The sequence below is a fragment of the Eleutherodactylus coqui genome, chromosome 7 (genome assembly GCF_035609145.1).
Source record: "Eleutherodactylus coqui strain aEleCoq1 chromosome 7, aEleCoq1.hap1, whole genome shotgun sequence".
Lineage (NCBI taxonomy): Eukaryota > Metazoa > Chordata > Amphibia > Anura > Eleutherodactylidae > Eleutherodactylus > Eleutherodactylus coqui.
In genome coordinates this window covers 43,299,674-43,325,694 of record NC_089843.1, presented here as the reverse complement: position 1 = coordinate 43,325,694, position 26,021 = coordinate 43,299,674, and the positions used below count along the sequence as shown (strand labels likewise).

General features: G+C 47.3%; 1 protein-coding gene across 1 annotated transcript; it reads left to right on the top strand.

The window, feature by feature from the left end:
- The first annotated feature begins 21,618 nt into the window (after positions 1–21,618).
- LOC136572407 (uncharacterized) lies at positions 21,619–25,371 on the top strand. Its single transcript, XM_066572944.1, has 2 exons — positions 21,619–22,094; positions 23,320–25,371. Exons 1-2 carry the CDS (start codon positions 22,026–22,028, stop codon positions 25,228–25,230), a joined length of 1,980 nt encoding a protein of 659 aa, XP_066429041.1. The 5' UTR covers positions 21,619–22,025; the 3' UTR covers positions 25,231–25,371.
- Positions 25,372–26,021: the final 650 nt, after the last annotated feature.

Genomic DNA, 26,021 nt, shown 5'->3' with positions numbered 1-26,021 from the left:
AGCTGCACTAAACACCCTCTCTGACAAGACACTAGCCGCAGGGCCCGCCAACACCTCCAGGGCATACAGCGCGAGTTCGGGCCACGTGTCCAGCTTTGACACCCAGTAGTTGTATGGAGCAGAGGCGTCACAGAGGACGGTGGTACGATCGGCTGCATACTCCCACACCATCTTCTTACAGTGCTCCCTCCGACTCAGCCTGGACTGGGGAGGTGTGACACAGTCTTGCTGGGGAGCCATAAAGCTGGCAAAGGCCTTGGAGAGTGTTCCCCTGCCTGCACTGAACATGCTGCCTGACCTCCGCGACTCCCCTGCTACTTGGCCCTTGGAACTGCACCTTCTGCCACTAGTGCTGTCAGATGGGAAGTTTACGATCAGTTTGTCCACCAGGGCGCTGTGGTATTGCATCACTCTCAAACCCCTTTCCTCTTCGGGAATGAGAGTGGAAAGGTTCTCCTTATACCGCGGGTCAAGCAGTGTGTACACCCAGTAATCCGTAGTGGCCAGAATGTGTCTAACAGGAGGGTCACGAGAAAGGCATGCTAACATAAAGTCAGCCATGTGTGCCAGGGTACCTGTACGCAACATATGGCTGTCCTCACTAGGAAGATCCCTTTGAGTATCCTCCTCCTCCTCCTCAGGCCATACACGCTGAATGGACGAGAGGCAAGCAGCATGGGTACCCTCTGCAGTGGGCCCAGCTGTCTCTTCCTCCTCAGGCTCCTCCCCCTCCTCCTCCTCCTCCTCCTCCTCCTCCTCCACGTGCTGAGATATAGACATGAGGGTGCTCTGACTATCCAGCGACATACTGTCTTCCCCCGCCTCCATTTCCGCCCGCAAAGCATCAGCCTTTATGCTTTGCAGGGAACTTCTCAACAGGCATAGCAGGGGAATGGTGACGCTAATGATTGCAGCCTTGCCGCTCACCATCAGGGTGGGCTCCTCAAAGTTTCCAAGGACCTGGCAGATATCTGCCATCCAGGCCCACTCCTCTGTAAAGAATTGTGGAGGCTGACTCCCACTCGCCGCCCATGTTGGAGTTGGTATTCCACTATAGCTCTACGCTGCTCATACAGCCGGGACAACATGTGAAGCATAGAGTTCCACCGTGTGGGCACGTCGCAAAGCAGTCGGTACACTGGCAGATTAAACCGATGTTGCAGGGTGTCCAGGGTGGCAGCGTCCGTGTTGGACTTGCGCAAATGTGCGCTGACCCGGCGCACCTTGCCGAGGAGGTCTGACAAGTGTGGGTAGCCTTTCAGAAACTGCTGAACCACCAAATTAAGGACGTGGGCCAGGCATGGCACGTGCGTGAGGCTGCCGAGCTGCAGAGCCGCCACCAGGTTACGACCGTTTTCACACACGACCATGCCCGGTTGGAGGCTCAGTGGCGAAAGCTAGCAGTCGGTCTGCTCTGTCAGACCGTGCAACAGTTTGTGGGCCGTGTGCCTCTTCTCTCCTAAGCTGAGTAGTTTAAGCACAGCCTGCTGACGCTTGCCCACTGCTGTGCTTCCGCGCTGCGCGGCACCGACTGCTGGCGACCTGCTGCTGCTGCTGACACGTCTTGATTGCGAGGTAGAGGTTGCATTGGGGGAGGAGGAGGAAGGTTTAGTGGAGGTGGCATACACTGCCGCAGAAACCAGCACCGATCTGGGGCCCGCAATTCTGGGGGTGGGTTGGACATGAGCGGTCCCAGGCTCTGACTCGGTCCCAGCCTCCACTAAATTCACCCAATGTGCCGTCAGGGAGATATAGTGGCCCTGCCCGCCTGTGCTTGTCCACGTGTCCGTTGTTAAGTGGACCTTGCCAGTAACTGAGTTGGTGAGGGCGCGTACAATGTTGCGTGAGACGTGGTCGTGCAGGGCTGGGATGGCACACTGTGAAAAATAGTGGCGACTGGGGACAGAGTAGCACGGGGCTGCCGCCGCCATCATGTTTTTGAAAGCCTCCATTTCCACAAGCCTGTAGGGGAGCATCTCCAGGCTGATCAATTTAGCTATGTGGACATTTAAAGCTTGAGCGTGCGGGTGCATGGCGGCGTATTTGCACTTTCGCTCCAACGATTCTCTTAGCGACAGCTGGACGCTGCGCTGAGAGACATTGCTGGATGGGGCCGAGGAGAGCGGAGGTGAGGGTGTGGGTCCAGGCCGGGAGACGGTCGTGCCTGTGTCGTGAGAGGTGGGTTGGATCTCAGTGGCAGGTTGGGGCCCAGGGGGAGAAGCAGTGGCGCAAGCCGGAGGCGGTGAACTGCCTTCGTCCCACCTTGTGGGGTGCTTGGCCATCACATGCCTGCGCATGCTGGTGGTGGTGAGGCTGGTGGTGGTGGCTCCCCGGCTGATCTTGGCGCGACAAAGGTTGCACACCACTGTTCGCCAGTCGTCCGCGGTCTCAGTGAAAAACTGCCACACCTTAGAGCACCTTAGCCTCTGCACGGTGGCTTGGCGTGAGGGGGTGCTTTGGGAAACAGTTGGTGGATTATTCGCTCTGGCCCTGCCTCTACCCCTAGCCACCCCACTGCCTCTTCCAACCTGTCCTGCGGCTGCAATTGCCTCCCCCTCTGAAGACGTGTCCTCAGTTGACTTATCACACCAGTTGGGGTCAGTCACCTCATCGTCCAGCGGCCCTTCCCCCGAATCCTCTGTGCACTCCTCCCTCTGACTTACCGCCCTGACTACTACTTCACTGTGTCTCATCGTCATCGTCCTCCTCACCCACTGAAAGCTCTTGAGACAGTTGCCGGAAGTCCCCAGCCTCATCCCCCAGACCCCGGGAACTTTCCAAAGGTTGGGCATTGGTCATGACAAACTCCTTCAGTGGGAGAGGAACCATTGTTGCCCAATCAATTGTGGCAGGAGAATTCTTCATCCCTGCAGGGAGTCCCCTTGTCACTGGACACTTTGACAATGCTGTCACAGTGTTCAGTGATGAGGTAACTCTCTGCAGAGATGAAGAAATCTTCTGCCACAGCTGTCACAGCTGTGCCCCAGGAGCACGATGTTCTCCCATTGCTTTTAATGGGGACTGCACTTCTGTAGCCCCATTGAAAGCAATGAGCTGCCAGCAACCCTGGCAGTGATTTTCGGGCAAGGGCTTTTTCCTGAAAATCATCCCTAGACTATGTAAAAAAAAATATATACTCACCTCTCCGCGATCTTCACTGTATGTTCTTAATGAGGTCGGTGCTGCTGCCTCGGCCCCATTGACCATAAGGTGAAACCCCTGGATGTTATAGCATCCATGGATTTCAGATCCAAAAAATCCTGAATGCCACAGTTACTTGCGTTTTAAAATCTGTAGCCCTATTTTTACCCATGCAAATTTGTGCGCAGGTAAGAAAAATGGACATGTGACCACTGCCATTGAAAACCATTGATTTAAATAGATGCGAATTGCAAAAATGCAAAAAACAGGCGCAGCATAAAACGCCCGTCACACTGAGCCCTTATGCAGTAATACTAAATTAAAAGACCCTAATTGCACAGCATAATGCTCATGCAAAATCTGTGCACACAATATACAGTGAATACAACCCATTTACTTCAATGAGTTTATTCACAGGTCGGTATTTTGCGCCCAGATTTCAGCTGCTCTATTTTCTGCACATTTGTGAAGCGCAAAACCCAATTGAAATCAATAGCCATGCGTGTATGCATCACACATATGCAGGAAACCTGCATATTGAGGGTACATTCAGATGAGCGGGTTTTTTTGCGCATAAATAACTGTGCAAAAATATTGCTTGTATTAGAACCAATGGTTTCGTATTGAAATGTTCACATGTCCATTTTGCAGATGTGCAAAATACCTCCACCTGCAAAAGATAGAACATGTGAGTGCAAATGTACCCGTTCACGCAATTTTTCAGCGATTTTTTTTGCGCAGCTATTCATGCGCTAAAAAAAAAGCTTGTATGAATGCACCCTATCAGAGCATATAGGCACAAAATTAATGAGATTTTGTATCTCCATATTTGTGTGCGCATAATCTAACCCTCCAGCAGGTGAAATACGCAGGTGTCAGCGCATTTAGTCCTTGCAATCACTCTTGCTCTTATGTTCGTGTGAAACCGTCTAAGGAGAATTCAAACAAATAATTTTTCTCCAAATGCAGATATTAATAAATCACTAACCGCAGCATAATGTATTTATCAGACAAAATAGATGAAGAATATCCACTATATATCAAGCCTGCTAACATGACAGCGCAGAGTATAAAAATAAAGGTATATACCCAGGAAACCACAAATTGCTGTATCTATCAGATCCAAACAAATGTGCTTCCAAGTGCATTTGGACATACAGAGTGGGAAACGAACACATCTAATATTTGCGTTTCGCCAACTGTTTAGTCTGTGGTGATCCATGTTAAACAAATAATTAAGACATGTCCAATCCTGTATTAATGTACTTACATTTTACAAGCTGTATCAATGAACAGTTGTGATGAACTGTCATAAAAATAATGGACAGTGAATATGCCTCCGAAAATGAAATCTCCAGCCTGGACATAATTTATGCTTAAAGAAAGATTTTTTTCAATAAAACAATTAGGCCCTGAGCTCAGCTTTTGGCATTGGGTTGGCAATAAGTCATTGGATATAACAATGATAAATATTAGCAGCTCTACAGGTAAGTGATTGTTCTTGTATTCCTCCCAATAGAAAAATCCCAGCCTGGCAGACACATTTCTGTAGTGCAGCATCCTAAGTGTTCTATACAGAAGCAGGTCTCAGAATGAGCCGTCTTATATACTGTAGCTGGTGTATGTGAGAGATAGTAAGGGAGCATTATCAGGGTAATTTTATATGTGATGTTTAAATAATATGAAATCATCTTCTGCTGTATACAGTCATGTGGGAATTCAAGCTACAGAATCCAAATGAAGATTTGCAAATAATTAAAAAAGAACATAGTATATCCAGCTGAGACTTTTTTATGAATATCTCCTAAGCATATTAAAGTAAAGGAATAGAAGTTCTTAATTCTGTTCTCCGGCAGACTGCCAATTCAGTACATTTACATTTTTTTATTTTTCTGATATTCTGAAGGCCCAGGAATCCAGATTCCAAGAAATATTAATTAGTGGAAAGACCTAGCAAACTTTAACTTGAGATTTTCAGTGGCATGTGATGTGTTGAACATGAAGTATTGTGTATCATGTTTGGTGACTTCAGAAGACGGCACAATAATTTTGTTGCTTCTCAGACCTGTTTTTAAAAAAGGGGTACAAATCTCACACACTGGTTACCACATTGGGGAAAAGGTCTTAAATGAGACCATATGGTGTCACAACAATATAACCAGCAACCTTGAGTACATTGATTTACATCCTGAGGAGATTCCTACTAGCCTCACCATAATTGGTGGCTCCTTCATTGGCATGAAGTATTTCTGGCTCCTGGCAGGTCTTCCAAGTCCACAGTGTGGCTTCATCTGAGGTCCTAGAGGTAGCATATGTGCCCACTGTCTGCCATCAAATCCTATAGGTTTCTCCACTTCTCCTACGTGCTTCAGGGAAGCCAAGAAAGAGAATACATATTGTGCTTTCAGTATCACACTTATGGCCCAATCTCCACCCACACCACTTCTGATCACAAAAGGGTACACAACCGCTATATGCCTCCATCCTCTACAGCTCCAGCAACATTAGATATCACAAGGCAGAATTCCTCTCCAGAGGGGTTCCAACTAGAGATGAGCGAGCACCAAAATGCTCGGGTGCTCGTTACTCAAGACAAATTTTTCGCGATGCTCGAGGGTTCGTTTCGAGTAACGAACCCCATTGAAGTCAATGGGCGACCCGAGCATTTTTGTATTTCGCCGATGCTCGCTAAGGTTTTCATGTGTGAAAATCTGGGCAATTCAAGAAAGTGATGGGAACGACACAGCAACGGATAGGGCAGGCGAGGGGCTACATGTTGGGCTGCATCTCAAGTTCACAGGTCCCACTATTAAGCCACAATACCGGCAAGAGTGCCCCCCCCCCCCTCCCAACAACTTTCACTTCTGAAAAGCCCTCATTAGCATGGCATACCTTAGCTAAGCACCACACTACCTCCAACAAAGCACAATCACTGCCTGCATGACACTCCGCTGCCACTTCTCCTGGGTTACATGCTGCCCAACCCCCCCCCCCCCCCGCACGACAGTGTCCACAGCGTACACCAAATTGTCCCTGCCCAGCCTTCAGCTGCCCTCATGCCACACCACCCTCATGTCTATTTATAAGTGCGTCTGCCACAGGAAAAGCAGGCACACACTGCAGAGGGTTGGCATGGCTAGGCAGCGACCCCCCCCCCCCATAAAAGGGGCGGGCCGATAGTCCACAATGCTGTACAGAAGCAATGAGGAATCCAATCCTGTGCCACCTCCATCTGGAGCTGCACACGTGGGCATAGCAATGGGGAACCTATGTGCCACACACTATTCATTCTGTCAAGGTGTCTGCATGGCCCAGTCAGACCGCGGTTTTTTATAAATAGTCACAGCCAGGTACAACTCCGCAATGGGAATTCCGTGTGCACCCACAGCATGGGTGGGTGCCAGGAAGCCACCGGCGGTACATAAAAATATCCCATTGCATTGCCTATCACAGCTGAGGTAATGTCGTGGTTAATGCAGGTGGGCTTCGGCCCACACTGCATGCCCCAGTCAGACTGGGGTTCTTTACAAGTGGACAGGTGTAGTAACAACTCCCTGTGGACCCACAGCATGGGTGGGTGCCAAGAAGCCACCGGCGGTACATAAATAAATCCCATTGCATTGCCCATCACAGCTGAGGTAATGTCGTGCTTAATACAGGTGGGCTTCGGCCCACACTGCATGCCCCAGTCTGACTGGGGTTCTTTACAAGTGGACAGATGTAGGTTAAACTCCGTGTGCACCTACAGCATGGGTGGCTCCCTGGAACCCACCGGTGGTACATAAAAAAATCCCATTGCATTGCCCATCACAGCTGAGGTAATGTCGTGTTTAATACAGGTGGGCTTCGGCCCACACTGCATGCCCCAGTCTGACTGGGGTTCTTTACAAGTGGACAGATGTAGGTTAAACTCCGTGTGCACCTACAGCATGGGTGGCTCCCTGGAACACACCGGTGGTACATAAAAAAATCCCATTGCATTGCCCATCACAGCTGAGGTAATGTCGTGCTTAATACAGGTGGGCTTCGGCCCACACTGCATGCCCCAGTCTGACTGGGGTTCTTTACAAGTGGACAGATGCAGTAACAACTCCCTGTGGACCCTCAGCATGGGTGGGTGCCAGGAAGCCACCGGCGGTACATAAAAATATCCCATTGCATTGCCCATCACAGCTGAGGTAATGTCGTGGTTAATGCAGGTGGGCTTCGGCCCACACTGCATGCCCCAGTCAGACTGGGGTTCTTTACAAGTGGACAGATGTAGGTTAAACTCCGTGTGCACCTACAGCATGGGTGGCTCCCTGGAACCCACCGGCGGTACATAAATATATCCCATTGCAGTGCCCTACTCAGCAGAGCTAACGTCAGATACAATACAGGTGGGCTTCGGCCCACACTGCATGCCCCAGTCAGACTGGTAATATGTACCTTAACAGTAACCTCGTTGGTGGTAATGTGGTGGTGACTGCGGACCTAGTAGCGCGGTTTTATGTAGTTGGTTTTCGGAATGTGGCCAGGATTAAGTGGGCCGTGGCGGGGGGATGGTGGTGGTGCTCTCTTGTTGTGTCGTTAAAGGTGAAATTCTTGGACTGCCACCAGACGGACCAATGCAAAGGTATTTGCCAAGAATGTTTTCATTGTTGGAGGAGGAGGGGGATGTTTTGGAGGCACTATGTGTCCTCTACACGTGTCCGTGGTTATATGCACCTTAACAGTAACAGCGTTGGTGGGAAATGGCCTCGCCGCCATCATGTCTTTGTGAAGCCTCTGTTTCCACACCCCAGTGACATACCATTAGCAGTGGTATAGGCAGAGCCCAGAATTATTAACATTTCAGCGGTAGCATTAGGGACAGGCCCCACTAACATATCACTAGCAGCAGTATAGGGGGAGCGCAGTCTTAGTTCCATTTCAGTAATAGTAGCAGTCAAGACAGGCCCCAGTAACATTCCCATTGCAGCAGTTTAGGGAGATAACAGTCTTTCACATTTCAGTAGCTGCAGTATAGACAAGGCCCCAGTTACATTTATGTAGCAAAAGTGGAGGCCAACCCCACACACCTTTCTGTACCATGAGTGCAGGCGAAGAACATAGAAATTACTATGATTACACTGTAGGTGAGGGCCCAAAAAAATTGGTGTACCAACAGTACTAATGTACCTCAGAAAAAATTGGCCATGCCCAACCAAGATGGCAGGTGAAACCCATTAATCGCTTTGGTTAATGTGGCTTAAGTGGTAAAAGTAGGCCTGGAGGCAGCCCAGTTTAACGAAAAATTGGTTCAAGTTAAAGTTTCAACGCTTTTAAGAGCATTGAAACGTATAAAAATGGTTTAGAAAAATTATATGTGAGCCTTGTGGCCCTAAGAAAAATTGCCCATTCGGCGTGATTACGTGAGGTTTCAGGAGGAGGAACAGGAGGAGGAGGAGGAATATTATACACAGATTGATGAAGCAGAAATGTCCCCGTTTTGGATGGGGATTGAGAACGATGCTTCTATACGTAGGTGCAGCCTACGTATTGCTTAGGTATCGCTGCTGTCCGCTGGTGGAGAAGAGAAGTCTGGGGAAATCCAGGCTTTGTTCATCTTGATGAGTGTAAGCCTGTCGGCACTGTCGGTTGACAGGCGGGTACGCTTATCTGTGATGATTCCCCCAGCTGCACTAAACACCCTCTCTGACAAGACGCTAGCCGCAGGACAAGCAAGCACCTCCAGGGCATACAGCACGAGTTCAGGACACGTGTCCAGCTTCGACACCCAGTAGTTGTAGGGGGCAGAGGCGTCACGGAGGACGGTCGTGCGATCGGCTACGTACTCCCTCACCATCCTTTTACAGTGCTCCCGCCGACTCAGCCTTGACTGGGGAGCGGTGACACAGTCTTGCTGGGGAGCCATAAAGCTGTCCAGGGCCTTAAAGAGTGCTGCACTGCCTGTGCTGTACATGCTGCTCGATCTCCGCACCTCCCCTGCTACCTGGCCCTGGGAACTGCACCTTCTGCCACTAGCGCTGTCGGATGGGAATTTTACCATCAACTTGTCCGCCAGGGTCCTGTGGTATAGCAACACTCTCGAACCCCTTTCCTCTTCGGGAATGAGAGTGGAAAGGTTATCCTTATACCGTGGGTTGAGCAGTGTGTACACCCAGTAATCCGTAGTGGCCAGAATACGGGCAACGCGAGGGTCACGAGAAAGGCATCCTAACATGAAGTCAGCCATGTGTGCCAGGGTACCTGTACGCAACACATGGCTGTCTTCACTAGGAAGATCACTTTCAGGATCCTCCTCCTCCTCCTCCTCCTCCTCCTCCTCAGGCCATACACGCTGAAAGGATGACAGGCAAGCAGCATGGGTACCGTCAGCAGTGGGCCAAGCTGTCTCTTCCCCCTCCTCCTCATCCTCCTCCCCTCCTCCTCCTCCTCCTCCTCAACGCGCTGAGATATAGACAGGAGGGTGCTCTGACTATCCAGCGACATACTGTCTTTCCCCGCCTCCGTTTCCGAGCGCAAAGCATCTGCCTTTATGCTTTGCAGGGAACTTCTCAAGAGGCATAGCAGAGGAATGGTGACGCTAATGATTGCAGCATCCCCGCTCACCACCTGGGTAGACTCCTCAAACTTTCCAAGGACCTGGCAGATGTCTGCCAACCAGGCCCACTCTTCTGAAAATAATTGAGGAGGCTGACTCCCACTGCGCCGCCCATGTTGGAGTTGGTATTCCACTATAGCTCTACGCTGCTCATAGAGCCTGGCCAACATGTGGAGCGTAGAGTTCCACTGTGTGGGCACGTCGCACAGCAGTCGGTGCACTGGCAGATTAAACCGATGTTGCAGGGTGCGTAGGGTGGCAGCGTCCATGTGGGACTTGCGGAAATGTGCGCAGAGCCGGCGCACCTTTCCGAGCAGGTCTAACAAGCGTGGGTAGCTTTTCAGAAAGCGCTGAACCACCAAATTAAAGACGTGGGCCAGGCATGGCACGTGCGTGAGGCTGCCGAGCTGCAGAGCCGCCACCAGGTTACGCCCGTTGTCACACACGACCATGCCCGGTTGGAGGCTCAGCGGCGCAAGCCAACGGTCGGTCTGCTCTGTTAGACCCCGCAGCAGTTCGTGGGCCGTGTGCCTCTTATCTCCTAAGCTGAGTAGTTTCAGCACGGCCTGCTGACGCTTGCCCACCGCTGTGCTGCCACGCCGCGTGACACCGACTGCTGGTGACGTCCTGCTGCTGACACATCTAGATTGCGAGACAGAGGTTGCGTAGGAGGAGGAGGAGTGTGGTTTAGTGGAGGAAGCATACACCGCCGAAGATACCACCACCGAGCTGGGGCCCGCAATTCTGGGGGTGGGTAGGACGTGAGCGGTCCCAGGCTCTGACTCTGTCCCAGCCTCCACTAAATTCACCCAATGTGCCGTCAGGGAGATGTAGTGGCCCTGCCCGCCTGTGCTTGTCCACGTGTCTGTTGTTAAGTGGACCTTGGCAGTAACCGCGTTGGTGAGGGCGCGTACAATGTTGCGGGAGACGTGGTCGTGCAGGGCTGGGATGGCACATCGGGAAAAGTAGTGGCGACTGGGAACTGAGTAGCACGGGGCCGCCGCCACCATCATACTTTTGAAGGACTCCGTTTCCACAACCCTATACGGCAGCATCTGAAGGCTGATAAATTTGGCTATGTGGACGGTTAACGCTTGAGCGTGCGGGTGCGTGGCGGCGTACTTGCGCTTGTGCTCAAAGACTTGCGCTAGCGATGGCTGGACGGTGTGGTGCGAGACATTGCTGGATGGGGCCGATGACAGCGGAGGTGAGGGTGTGGGTGCAGGCCAGGAGACGGTAGTGCCTGTGTCCTCAAAGGGGGGTTGGATCTCAGTGGCAGGTTGGGGCACAGGGGGAGAGGCAGCGGTGCAAACCGGAAGCGGTGAACGGCCTTCGTCCCACCTTGTGGGGTGCTTGGCCATCATATGTCTGCGCATGCTGGTGGTGGTGAGGCTGTTGGTGGTGGCTCCCCGGCTGATCTTGGCGCGACAAAGGTTGCACACCACTGTTCGTCGGTCGTCAGGCGTCTCTGTGAAAAACTGCCAGACCTTAGAGCACCTCGGCCTCTGCAGGGTGGCATGGCGCGAGGGTGCGCTTTGGGAAACAGTTGGTGGATTATTCGGTCTGGCCCTGCCTCTACCCCTGGACACCGCACTGCCTCTTGCAACCTGCCCTGCTGCTGCCCTTGCCTCCCCCTCTGAAGACCTGTCCTGAGTAGGCGTTGCAAACCTGGTGGGGTCAGTCACCTCATCGTCCTGCTGCTCTTCCTCCGAATCCTCTGTGCGCTCCTCCCTCGGACTTACTGCCCTTACTACTACCTCACCGATAGACAACTGTGTCTCATCGTCATCGTCCTCCTCACCCACTGAAAGGTCTTGAGACAGTTGCCGGAAGTCCCCAGCCTCATCCCCCGGACCCCGGGAACTTTCCAATGGTTGGGCATCTGTGACGATAAACCCCTCTGGTGGGAGAGGAACCACTGCTGCCCAATCTGAGCAGGGGCCCGAGAACAGTTCCTGGGAGTCTTCCCGCTCCTGAGCATGTGTCATTGTAGTGGAGTGAGGAGGCTGGGAGGAAGGAGGAGCAGCAGCCAGAGGATTCGGATTTGCAGCACTGGACGGCGCAGAACTGTGGGTGGATGATAGGTTTCTCGAAGCACTTTCTGCCATCCACGACAGGACCTGCTCACACTGCTCATTTTCTAATAAAGGTCTCCCGCGTGGACCCATTAATTGTGCGATGAATGTGGGGACGCCAGAAACGTGCCTCTCTCCAAATCGCGCAGCAGTCGGCTGCGATACACCTGGATCAGGAGCTCGGCCTGTGCCCACACCCTCACTTGGGCCTACGCGTCCTCGGCCGCGTCCACGTCCTCTAGGCCTACCCCTACCCCTCAGCATGCTGTATTACCAGTGATTTGATTTCCCAGCCAGGAAATAAATTGGCGCAAGCCTGCAGGCCAAATAGAATTTTTGCCCTTTTTTTTAAAAGGAAAGGCCCACTGACTATATTCAATCAATTAATAAATGTGTTGTGTGGCCCTGCTGTGTGTCACAGAACTGCAGTGTTATTAACTGCAGCAGAGCGGTGATTTCCCAGCCAGGAAATAAATTGGCGCAAGCCTGCAGGCCAAATAGAATTTTTGCCCTTTTTTTTTAAAAGGAAAGGCCCACTGACTATATTCAATCAATAATGTGTTGTGGCCCTGCTGTGTGTCACAGAACTGCAGTGTTATTAACTGCAGCAGAGCGGTGATTTCCCAGCCAGGAAATAAATTGGCGCAAGCCTGCTGTTAAACTTAGCTGGCTGCGTATGATTTTTTTTACGTTCTCCACCCAGCACACACGTACCCAGAACGCTGAGGACTGTCAGAGGCAAGCCAAATAGAATTTTTGCCCTTTTTTTTTAAAAGGAAAGGCCCACTGACTATATTCAATCAATTAATAAATGTGTTGTGTGGCCCTGCTGTGTGTCACAGAACTGCAGTGTTATTAACTGCAGCAGAGCGGTGATTTCCCAGCCAGGAAATAAATTGGCGCAAGTCTGCAGGCCAAATAGAATTTGTGCCCTTTTTTTTAAAAGGAAAGGCCCACTGACTATATTCAATCAATAATGTGTTGTGGCCCTGCTGTGTGTCACAGAACTGCAGTGTTATTAACTGCAGCAGAGCGGTGATTTCCCAGCCAGGAAATAAATTGGCGCAAGCCTGCAGGCCAAATAGAATTTTTGCCCTTTTTTTTTTAAAGGAAAGGCCCACTGCGTATATTCAATCAATAAAATATGTCTTCTGGCCCTGCCTACACAATTCTGTCCCTGGAGTATTTATTACTGCAGGGCACAATGCTCTGCACGGCCGATTTCGAAAAAAAAAATGTGCAACACTGCTAACAGCAGCCTCCACACTACTGCACACTGTTAGATGTGGCCCTAAGAAGGACCGTTGGGGTTCTTGAAGCCTACACTAACTCCTAACGCTCTCCCTACAGCAGCTCCAACACTATAGCACTGTCCCTCAGCTATCTCACAACGCATCTGAGGCGAGCCGCGGGAGGGGCCGACTTTTATACTCGGGTGACATCTGATCTCCCCAGCCACTCACAGCAGGGGGGGTGGTATAGTGCTGGAACATCACAGGGGGAAGTTGTAATGCCTTCCCTGTCTTTCAATTGGCCAGAAAAGCGCGCTAACGTCTCAAAGAGGAAAGTGAAAGTAACCCAAACATCGCGTGGTGCTCGTTACGAGTAACGAGCATCCCGAACACCCTAATATTCGCCCGAGCATCAAGCTCGGACGAGTACGTTCGCTCATCTCTAGTTCCAACAACTCTCCGAGACTTAGAGCGGTGTTCACTCATTGTTAGCAGTAGTACTTATTCAGGACTGAAAGCACTGGTACTGCTGCCAAGAGAGTCCTGTTTACAATAGAAGTGAGGTTCTCTTCTGTGTCCTTAATTTCCTCACCTCCTTCTGATAAAATTTAAAGCACAGAGGTATTCCATGCAAATCTCTTTCTACCCTTCTGCCAAATCATACACCTTGGGCTGACTCATCAATGGAGAAACTAGGAGCACACCCCTCCTTTTCTTTATTAACTGCACCAATGACTCTGAATTTCGTGCTTTAGAAAAGACATCTCTATCTGGTGCATCTCCAAATCATAGTCCATGGTGACAAAATTACCTACAGTATCTCAAAATTAAGGAGCATATTAAGACACATATTTCTAAAGTAAAGGAGGTCTGCAGATCCGTAATTCTATAGTAACAGCAGTGTGATAGTGCCTTATCTCCCCATTTGCTTTTGGGCCACTTCTGGTTTTGGTTTACAAATACTGATGTCAAACATTGACCAAAACTCTGCCATAATAAAGTGACCTAAAGTCTGTTTTTTGTGCCCAAATACTAGTTTTTAATTATCAGGCTTGTTGAGTTGAAAACTGTTGCTTATTCTTAGATCTGGTTACTCATTTACAAGATATGTCATGTTTAGAGATGAGCGAGCACACTTGTCCGAGCTTGATGCTCCATCTAGTATTAGACTACTCGAGATGCTAGCTACTCGAGTCGAGCACCATGCGGTACTCGAGTAAATTTCATTTCCCTTCCCCGCATGTTTAGCGCCATTTTTTAGCCAATAAACATGCAGGGAAGGCTTTACCACTTCCTGCTGTGATGTGCTAACCCTCTCCATGTCTACAGCAGTGAGTGGCTGGCAGAATCAGGTGACCGCCCAGTATTAAAGCTGTTGCTGCCCGCGGCTCGCCTCAGACGCATGCTGACAGAGTTTAGGGATAGAGCTGCTGAGATAGGGAAAGTGTTAGTGTAGGGATTAGGTTGTGGATAGGCAGGGATCCTCACTACAAGGACCCAACAGTCCTTCTTAGGACTACTCCTCTCATTAGCATTAGCATTTTGGCTGGCTGGGACCAGTAGTTCACCAATTTTTTTTTTTCAAGCATCCCGGCTGTTTCTGCCCAAATGTGTTGGTGTACACTACATACCCGTGTGCGGGTGCTGTTTTGCAGTGTATCTACCAGTGCTATACAGTGAGTTATTTTTTCTGGCGCAGCTCAGAGGGTCTCAAATCTACCAGTCTCTGTGTGCGGGGAATGAGGCCTAGTTCTCATCGCTACACACTGGTTACATTTTTTCTGGCCTTGCTCACAGTTTCTCAAATCTAAAAGTCTCTGTGTGCAGTGAATTAGCCCTAGATCTCAGCGCTACACACTGGTTACATTTTTTCTGGCTCTGCATACAGCCTCTCATATCTACAAGTTTGTGGGCGGTGAATTAGGGCTAGGTATCTGAGGTATACAGTTGGTTAATTATTTCTGGCACAGCTCAGCGTCTCTCAAATCTACCAGTCTCTGTGTGTGGTCAATTATCCCGAGTTCTCAGTGCTATGGACTGGTTAAATTTTTTCTGGTCTTGCTCAAAGTTTCTCAAATCTACAAGTCTCTGTTTGCCCTATGAGCCCTATGTTACGGTTGTGTGGCAAACTAAGCATGCAGCATACACAATCGCGACCAAGGAGGACTGGGTATGCACACAGGTTTCACCAGGGTCACACGGTTTTCAGGCAAACTGACCCTGTCCTACCGGAGGATGATATGGCCCTACCTGAGTTGGGACATTGCCCCTATAAGGGCAGCCCAGCGGTCTTTGGATCTTGGCCCTAGCTGATCCTAGGAACCACTCACCAGAACAGGATGCATTCAAATGCCACATGACTGGGACTGAACAACAGGACACACAGAGCTAGAATACACAGCATTCAGCAGTCAAAATGCAACCACTAGTAACAGATAGGAAGCGGAATATAAATACCAGGTATTCGTTGACATTTTGTACAAAACATGAAAGCTAGCGGGCCACTTCACGGCTCCTGCGTATACTGCTAGTCCCTACACTAACCAGGAGTCCAGCAGAACCGGACACAGTTCACACAGTACGCTGCAACAGGAAAGGGACACAGATAGCAGGTCACACAGCAAGCTAACACAAAACTGACAGAATTAAAATGAACAAACGGACATGAACCAGCAAGACACAGATCCCAAAGCAAGCTTCAACAGACAAGGCTTCATGACTGCTCACCCTGAACACCAGACAAAGACTGACCAGGAGCTGGGTTTATATGTGAGCACAAACTCAGGAGATTTGCTAGCAGGAAGTACCACACCCAGCCAGCTCAATGAATTAACCCTGTGAGGTCTGTGCTGCTAGGAAGCTTAGAACTACAGATCCCAGCAGCACAGGTAACACCCTAGTTCTCAGCGCTACACACTGGTTACATTTTTTCTGGCCTTGCTCACAGTTTCTCAAATCTAAAAGTCTCTGTGCAGTGAATTAGCCCTAGATCTCAGCACTACACACTGGTTACATTTTTTCTGGCCCTGCATACAGCCTCTCATATCTAAAAGTCTGTGGGCAGTGAATTAGGGCTAGGTATCTGAGGTATACAGTGGGTTAATTATTTCTAGCACAGCTCAGTGTCTCTCAAATCTACCAGTCTCTGTGTGCAGTCAATTATCCCTAGTTCTCAGTGCTACACACTGGTTAAGTTTGTTCTGGCCTTGCTCAGAGTTTCTCAAATCTAAAAATCTCTGTGCACTGTGAATTATTCCTAGTTCTCAGTGCTATACACTGGTTAAATTTGTTCTGGCCTTGCTCAGAGTTTCTTAAATCGACCAGTCTCTGTGGGTGGTGACTTAAGCCTAGTTCGCAGCATTATACCTTGGTTAAATATTTTCTGGCCTTGCTCAGAATCTCTCAAATCTACCAGTCTCTGTGGGTGGTGAATTAGCCCCAGGGATCAGCGGTATCTACTGATTAAATTGTTTCTAGCCCTGCTGTATCCTTGTGATACGTATGGGATACGATTGAACTGGATGATTGTGTCAGAGGCAGGGAAATTAAGGTAATCAAATAACTAGTTGCCGTATGAGTTAACCAGAACTTCAATGAACTAATGACCCGTCTGAATATTCTGCTAACATTTGTTCAAAAGCAGAATATTTTGGACATATATGGTATGATACAGCAAGAATGACTCATAATACAACACAGATGTCGATAACTTCATGGACAAAATATTCAATATATTTTGTTGCCAATCATCTATTACGCATGTCTAGAACCTGAATAGCCATATTAGAATGACGTATATACCCATAACTGCGCAGAAGCAGATATGCCACGTAATGTAAGAACAGCATAAATAACAGTGATCTTCAAGGAGAATCTGGGACTCGTTTTGCTGTGGTCGATAGACGTATCGGCGTACTCCCGGATTCCTCCTATAAATCGTACCTGGAGATCCCCCGATTGCGGAGTGATGCTACAATATCCGGTGACGTATTGATGCTTATCTTTGTTACCCATGTGATCTCAATGCCTATATGTTAATTAACTATTTTACTTACATATACTAAAGAGTAAATAAACTCGTGTTTTATATTTGTTTTACCTCAGACTATGTGCTTAACTGGTATGTTAATGAGGTTAAAAAATTGCCAAAATCTTGAGCAGGTAAGACATAAATTGGCGTAGTCTGGCAGGATATATATATATATATATATATTGTTGTCTTTGGTAAGGTTATATTACTGTATAATTTGGTATTGTGACAGTGCTTCTCAGTGCACGGGGGGCTGCTGTCACCATATTAGATTTTTGGCCCATTGCCAAGGGGTTCAAATGGTTATAACTTTGCTTTGATAGGTGATAGAGTAATAATAGTAAATACAAATTGATAGTTGCAGTAAGTAGTCCTTGTTGAACCCATTGGCATACTGCCAAAATATTATGAGTTCTGTAACTTTGAGACAGGACTTGGGAAATTGGTGCCAATTTGCAGAGTGGGGTCTCGCAGTAAAGGGGACCTCTGTGAAAAATTTCACCAATTGGCACGTTGCCAAAATTTTCGGAGTTCTGTAACTTTGAGACAGGACTTGGGAGATTGGTGCCAATTTGCAGGGTGGTGTCTCGCAGTAAAGGGGACCTCTGTGCAAAATTTCACCAATTGGCACGTTGCCAAAATTTTCGGAGTTCTGTAACTTTGAGACAGGACTTGGGAAATTGGTGCCAATTTGCAGAGTGGGGTCTCGCAGTAAAGGGGACCTCTGTGCAAAATTTCACCAATTGGCACGTTGCCAAAATTTTCGGAGTTCTGTAACTTTGAGACAGGACTTGGGAAATTGGTGCCAATTTGCAGGGTGGTGTCTCGCAGTAAAGGGGACCTCTGTGCAAAGTTTCACCAATTGGCAAGTTGCCAAAATTTTGTGAGTTCTGTAAGGGGGAACTCTGCGCAAAAAGTTTCACCAATTGGCATTTTGCCAATAAGACAACAATATGTTTAGAAAAAGAACCAAGAAAGATAAAACTAAAATCGTTCAGAAAATAGACATCCCCGGCTGGTCCGAGGGTCCCTATGATATATTAGCTCAGGAGTTGATGCATAGTGGGCTTGCAGAATCATGGGATAGTAAGCTAAAAGATTCAGAGCCCCTCGATGTCGTTAAGGTACTCGAGGAGACCCCTGCCAAGGCAGGTGACGCAGTTCAGTTGGGTAGGAGAAATTGGGTATTGGCCTCAGCCTATAGGAATATCCATAAGAAGAAGTCCCAACTAATAAGAAAACTTAATCAGACGGAACAAAAGTTAGCAGAATCTGAAGGAAAGAGAGTGGTGTTGGAATGTAACCAAAGGCTGATAAAGGAAAAAATAGAACATTACCAGAATATTGCAGAAAAGGCTGTTGTAAAAGTTGCTCAGAATAAATATAAGGGGCGTAAAGGTAAAGTTGATAAGCGAAAGGTATCGAAAGCTATAGCTTCTGCTTCTGTGAACTGGGACCCAGATAGGTGGGATGGAGACTTATGGGATTCCTCATTTTCTTCGGGGGAGGAGGACTGGCATAAGGGGGATGGGGAAGACCCACCCAATCCAATAATTGATCCACCTGCTTTAAAACGTGCCCAGCCCATTAGCAGAAGGAAGGAAACTACTGAATATGGACCCGATACCCAGCCTATCGTAGGTCATGATGGGCAAAGGTTGCCCAGGTATGACGATCAGGGAAACTATATGTACGATGCCGATGGGAGACTGTTGGTGCAAGAAGAATTGGTGCCACATAGGCGCACCAGGCTTACCCTAGAGGATTTTTCTCAGTCAGAAGTTGATGATATACTGAGTAGATTTAGGCAAAGGCCTGGGGAATCTGACATACCATGGTTGGTCCGTCTATTTGAGCACGGGGCGACTGGGGTAATGTTGGATCCAAAAGATGCAATGAGATTTGTTACTCTAACTAGAGATCCAGTAATCAGTAGAAATTTTAGAGAATATTTTCCTAATCATCAAGGAGAAAGTGCTATTTCCCTGTTTAATATAGTAACCAATGGGTTTCTTAATAAATTCCCAACAGAGGCAGACATTCCAATCAATGACAAACCTTGGTACACTATCAGGGATGGCATTGAAAGGTTGAAGGAGGAAGCTATGAGGGTCTCATTAATTATCATCGAGCATATGGAAGATTATTTGGAGACTCGGCTGACAGCAGGAGTTAGAAATCGTTTAATTAAGACTGCACCTCCGGCTTATAAAGCCGTGATGATGACCCTACTTCTATCCATGACTAATGAGCCAATGTCTGCGGTCGTGGCTAGAATGCGGGAATTGCAAGATATGGGAAACTGGGATAGAGAGGAAAAGCGAACAGATCGTGATAGGTCTAGGAATCCTAGTTCCCAGGGGACTGGTGATTCAGGAGTGCCAAGGGTATCTCGTAGAGATATGTTTCAGGCTCTCCTGAAAGCTGGAGTCTCCAAGGACGCCATTGATGGAAAAGATACAGGTGATTTGTGGCGTCTTTATAAACAGAAGGTATTATCCAACAAAAAGGTGGATAAAAGGGAAGATTCAGTGGCCCCAAAAGCTTCTAAAAAGAGAGAGAAGCAGGTCACTAATTTAGAACCTAAGAAATTAGAATGGGAGGACTTTCAAAAGATCTATCCATGGAAGGAGATGGCTGCAATGGTAGCTACCCAAGTGCAGGACCATTTGAAGCCATCTGCTCCGCTCCTGGAGGAATCAGATTCTGATTCCGCATAGGTAGCAAGCCAAGCCCCTGTCTGGGTTAGGCGGGATGACAGACCCTACGTCCCGCTAGCCATACATTGGAAAGGGGGTAATGTCCAAAGGGTCCCAGCTTTAGTAGATACAGGGGCGGAGGCTACTCTGATTTATGGAAATCCCAAAAAGTTTAAAGGTCCAAAAGTTAATATTTCAGGATTGGGAGGAAAAGTTACTGAGGGAGTACAGACACAGGTAACTTTGAAACTGGGCAATTTGCCCTTACGTAAATACACGGTGTTAGTAGTACCTATTCCGGAATATATCATTGGCATAGATATTCTGAAAGGATTGACACTACACCTCGAAGATGGTAAGTTTGCCTTTGGCGTAAGGAAAATAGGGATAAAAGCTTGTCCAGTTACGGTGGGAAAGGTCAAAATGCCACCCATACACATCCCTCCTGCAGGAAAACTGGTTGCTATGAAGCAATACAGAATTCCTGGAGGTCACAAGGAAATAGGAGAAACCATTAAGGATTTGGTCGATGCTGGGGTTGTGAGGCCTGCAACCACAGCATGGAACAATCCGGTATGGCCTGTGAAGAAGAGTGATGGGTCTTGGAGGATGACTGTCGATTACAGGGAATTGAATAAACAAACACCTCCCTTGACGGCAGCTGTCCCAGACACCATTACAATTGTGGAGCAGATCCAAAGTCACAGTGGACAATGGTACGCTGTGATTGATATCGCACAAGCCTTCTTCACAATTCCAATAGAAGAAAAAGCGCAAGATCAGTTTGCCTTTACGTCAATATACGTTCACTCGATTGCCACAAGGTTGGATACATAGTCCAACCATCTGTCACCGGACGGTGGCAGAACATTTGGATGAGTTTGATTTACCATCAGAAATGCAGTTTTCACATTATATCGATGATATAATGATTCAGGGACCGGATGAACAATCTGTAAAGAAACAATTGGACAGACTGTTACATCATTTGCGAGAAAAAGGATGGGAAATAAATGATAGCAAGGTGCAGGGCCCCTCTCAGACGGTGAAATTCTTAGGAATTCAATGGAATAAGGGCCATAGGGAGATTCTCCCTAAGGCAAGGCAGAAAATCTTAAATTTTCCCACTCCGAAAGACAAGAAGGAAACACAATCCTACATAGGATTGTTTGGATTCTGGAGACAACACATTCCGCATCTGGGGCAGCTTCTTGCTCCTCTTTACAAGGTGACTCGCAAGAAGTACGAGTTCACGTGGGGAGAAGAGCAACAGGTTGCATTTGAGGCAGTAAAAGAAGCCATACAACAGGCTGTAGATTTATGGCCTTTACAAGATGGTGAGATAGAACTTCATGTATCAGTTCAGCATATGTATGCAAACTGGTCATTGTGGCAGAAGCAAGGGGGCAAAAGAGTGCCACTAGGCTTCTGGAATCGGAAATTACCAGATGCAGGAGAAAAATACACTCCACTGGAGCAACAGCTGTTGGCATGTTATTGGGCCCTGGTGGATACTGAACAATTGACGACAGGACACATAGTCCTTCTAAGGCCGCAAATACCCATCATGAGTTGGGTATTATCTAATCCAAAGTCCAATCGGATAGGACATGCCCAGGAGCAGAGTATCATTAAGTGGAAATGGTACATCTCGGAAAGAGCGAAAAAAGGTGAAGGGGGGATAGCTGCCCTGCATGAAAAGATAGCTGATATCCCTCCAGATGGTCAGGTTACACCAGTAGCGCAAATGGAGGAATCCCCAGTAAAGTGGGGAATACCTTACTCTGAGTTGACAGACTCCCAAAAAGAGCATGCTTGGTTCACGGATGGTTAGGCCAAGTATATCAGTGGAAGACGTAGATGGAAAAGTGTAGCCTTTAATCCAAAATTAGACAAGACGTTGGTCATGGAAGGAGAAGGTAAGAGTAGTCAATATGCAGAACTTTGTGCAGTATTCTTAGCTCTGAAGCAGGAACAAGGGCAAGAATGTCATTTGTATACGGACTCATGGTCAGTTGCCAATGGTTTGGCCACTTGGATCATGGGATGGAAGAAGAACGACTGGAACATTCATGGTAAGGAATTGTGGGGGAAAGAGCTTTGGCAAGACATAGAGGAATTCATTAGGAGTACTAAAAGTACTGTGTTTCATGTTGATGCTCATGTCCCTCTTGACTCATTGGAACGTTTATTTAATTCTCAAGCAGATGCGGCAGCATCGATCTCTGTTGCCGTCCAAGAACCTGACAAGGAAAAGGAAGCATGGCTTCAAGGTACAGCTGTTTGGGCTCACCAAAAAAGTGGACACTTGGGAGAGAAGGCCACTTACAGGTGGGCACAAGAAAGAGGTATCCCATTGACGGTGGACATGATCAAACAAGTAATCGCGCAATGTCCAGTATGTCAACATGTGCAAAAACGAGAAGTGCCTCATACAGTAATGGGACACATAGGGAGAGGCCAGTTGCCAGCGCAGATTTGGCAGATGGATTTTGTAGGGCCCCTCCCTGAGAGCAGAGGATGTAAGTATATTTGTACAGCAGTAGATACATTCTCAGGTCTGATGGTGGGATTCCCGTGTAAAACAGCAACACAATGGAGTACTTTACGTACTCTGGAAGTTATTACCCAGTATTATGGGACTCCCCTGCAGATCCAGACAGACAATGGTTCACATTTTACCGGAAATCAGGTAAAAGAGTATGCCAGTAAAAACAACATAGAATGGGTATATCATATGCCCTACTATCCACAGGCCGCGGGCTTGGTGGAACGAATGAATGGGTTATTAAAATCTACCCTGAAGAAGCTCACTGAGACCGACAAATATGGTCAATGGAGAGATAATCTGACTGCTGCTTTACAGATTATCAACAACAGGCCCATCACTGATTCTATGACACCCTTAATGCGCATGCTAACACCCAATCTCAGTATAGATGTAGCTAAGGTAGAGACAATCTTATACTGGAAAATTAATCCAGATGCGCAGGCACCTTATAGAGCCACTCCTGCCGCTGCAGGGTTGGATCTATACGCTCTTGATACGGTGGTGATAGCCCCGGGAAAGGTGAGTACTATTCCCACAGGGATAGGATGCAAGATCCCGGAGAATCACTTCGGGCAGATAGCCACTAGATCAAGTTTTGCTCTGAGAAGTGCAGTAGTCCTAGGGGGAGTCCTAGATGCAGATTATCAGGGGGAAATTAAAGTAATCATGATAAATTTAGGAACAGATCCTCTGATAATAGGGAAAAAGGAGCGCATGGCACAGCTGCTATTAATACCAGTGTATCTGACACAAGTGGAAGAAGGGGCGGCCCCCACTGAACTTACTGTAAGAGGAGATAAAGGTTTTGGCTCAACTGATGTTACTAATGTAGGGGCCAAAATATGGGTTCAGAATCACCAAGGACCGCCCTCCCCGGCAGAGGTTATTGCTGTGGGGAAAGATCGAACTTTGCTTATTATGCGACCCGGAGTAGAGAAATGGGAATATGTCCCACAAGAAAAGTGCTATTTGCGGGAATAATGCTTGTTTCCTTGCCTTCTCTAGAATCACATAATCATTTTTGGAATCCTTGGCGTCATGTGTTCGGTGTTTGCAGTAGGTGATGCGTGGACGCCAGGGATCCGCGTCAATGACACCGGAAGGAATGACTATTCGTGGGGCTGGAGGAATTCAACCCGAACCAGGAAGCAAGACAACTTCACTTGTGAAGCCAACCAGAAATGTTATATCGTGAATATTACCTTTGATGGGACTATCTGGAGTGGAAATCCATTATCGCATATAAGTTCGACTTACCATCCTTCATATGCACTGCATAAGGCAACGGGACAAATAAACATTACGTCACTTGTGAAAGTGTCCTGCTGTCAGAGACCAAAAGAGTTGCCATATCTCAATTACTCCCTGGTGATACAATATGTTCAGAATTGTACAAATACGGGAGTGCAGTTTTCATTTCCCTTAAATGAGACAGAAGTAATTACATGTGGGAATGCAACGGAGATCGAGAATCGGGCCATGTGGGGCCAGTTCCTGGTATTCGTGAACATTAATGCTTCTAAAATAGATCCTGGACATATAAAAAGGGTTCCATCCACCTGTCGCCTGGTGGGACGAGATGCTCAAAAGACTGTTATACAAGCCTCCGTGCAGTTTCTACCCTCAAGGACTTGTCCTACCAAGCGTTCCCGTCGAGCTTGGTATGATACCTTACTCGGAGGCTACGGAGCGCTTTCTGGGACTATTAATGGTTTTGATATAGAGACTTTAGCTAATCGAATGCATAACGCGGGAAGTGGTATTAAAGATGTGCTCACATTGCAGGCTAACTGGATGCCCACTATATGGCAGCCCTTTAGTATGCAAACGGATGTGGACACAATAATGCTTGATTTGCAAGATGCATCTAATAGGTTTTCATATGAAATAAATTCTAACATATCTAATTATGTTAATTGGTCAATATGTACCTTGCAGACCATTTATCAGCAACAACAAAAGAACACACTTCAAACTATGCTCATGACTGGCAATGAGCAGGTGTGGAGGACCGTGTTCAATCAGACTATAACTGAGACTGATTGGATACAGTTGGAGGCGCAGAAAATGGTTTGCAATGATATATTATGTAAAGGGACCATATTCATATACAATGTTACTAAAAAGAATGTGATGTGTAAGTTTGTAGTTCTCCCCTTACTTATAGGTGTTCCAGAAGATATGCATTTCTGGGTACCTAGATTTAACGGGATTTACATTGATGACCAAAATAGAACTCATGATTTATCATTGTGTGATGATACATTAGAAGGGACCATATGCAAGGTCCAATCGGCTGTTTATGAACCATGCTTATTACAAAATACGATCAATGTATGTGAATGGACTGTGCTGCCACTCACTTTTAAGATGATGGTTGAAATAGCCCCACAGGAGGTATGTTTGGCAAGTAATCATCCTGTTGTACCTGGGATGGTTGTCCCATTTTCAGGATGCTTGCGAAACGTATCTGCACTTGTTTGGGAAAATGAGACCTTTGTGTTATTACCTGAACAAGACAAGACAGTGGCTGTCAATTGGCAACCACTGCCTTTAAATGTGTCAAATTGGGATCTAAATTTGACCAAATTCAAAAAGTTGTTAGAAGACACAGAAGAAGTACAGCAACATATTAAATTGCTTAATAGATCTTTGGCAACGCATATTGTAAGTACTACTGTAATAGCTGGCAAAATTGTAAAGATGGGATCGGCTATTGCTGATGCCACGTCACACCATTGGTATGACATCTTTATGGGTTATTCATCATCTGCACAAACCACTCTTAATTGGCTAATACATCCTGTTTTGGTATTGGCCATAGTTGTAATACTTTTATCGCTATGGAATTGTTTCATGGCATATAAGGTATTCTGTAGAAAACCAAAAGTTTTAATGGTATCATACGGCAAATAGTGAATGATTAAGGACCGATTGTGATACGTATGGGATACGATTGAACTGGATGATTGTGTCAGAGGCAGGGAAATTAAGGTAATCAAATAACTAGTTGCCGTATGAGTTAACCAGAACTTCAATGAACTAATGACCCGTCTGAATATTCTGCTAACATTTGTTCAAAAGCAGAATATTTTGGACATATATGGTATGATACAGCAAGAATGACTCATAATACAACACAGATGTCGATAACTTCATGGACAAAATATTCAATATATTTTGTTGCCAATCATCTATTACGCATGTCTAGAACCTGAATAGCCATATTAGAATGACGTATATACCCATAACTGCGCAGAAGCAGATATGCCACGTAATGTAAGAACAGCATAAATAACAGTGATCTTCAAGGAGAATCTGGGACTCGTTTTGCTGTGGTCGATAGACGTATCGGCGTACTCCCGGATTCCTCCTATAAATCGTACCTGGAGATCCCCCGATTGCGGAGTGATGCTACAATATCCGGTGACGTATTGATGCTTATCTTTGTTACCCATGTGATCTCAATGCCTATATGTTAATTAACTATTTTACTTACATATACTAAAGAGTAAATAAACTTGTGTTTTATATTTGTTTTACCTCAGACTATGTGCTTAACTGGTATGTTAATGAGGTTAAAAAATTGCCAAAATCTTGAGCAGGTAAGACAATCCTTTATCCTACATGGTGAAGAATAGGGTAAGGGTCGAGGTCGAGGACGTGGACACGGGTGTTCGAATGAGGGTGTGGTTAGAGGCCGAGAT

Excerpts from the sequence above, each read along its gene's own strand:
- LOC136572407 (XM_066572944.1), top strand. The coding sequence starts at position 22,026 with ATGGCTTCAAGGTACAGCTGTTTGGGCTCACCAAAAAAGTGGACACTT. Across the intron at positions 22,095-23,319 it reads GGAGAGAAGGCCACTTACAG|AATCACATAATCATTTTTGG; the intron begins GTGGGCACAAGA and ends TGCCTTCTCTAG.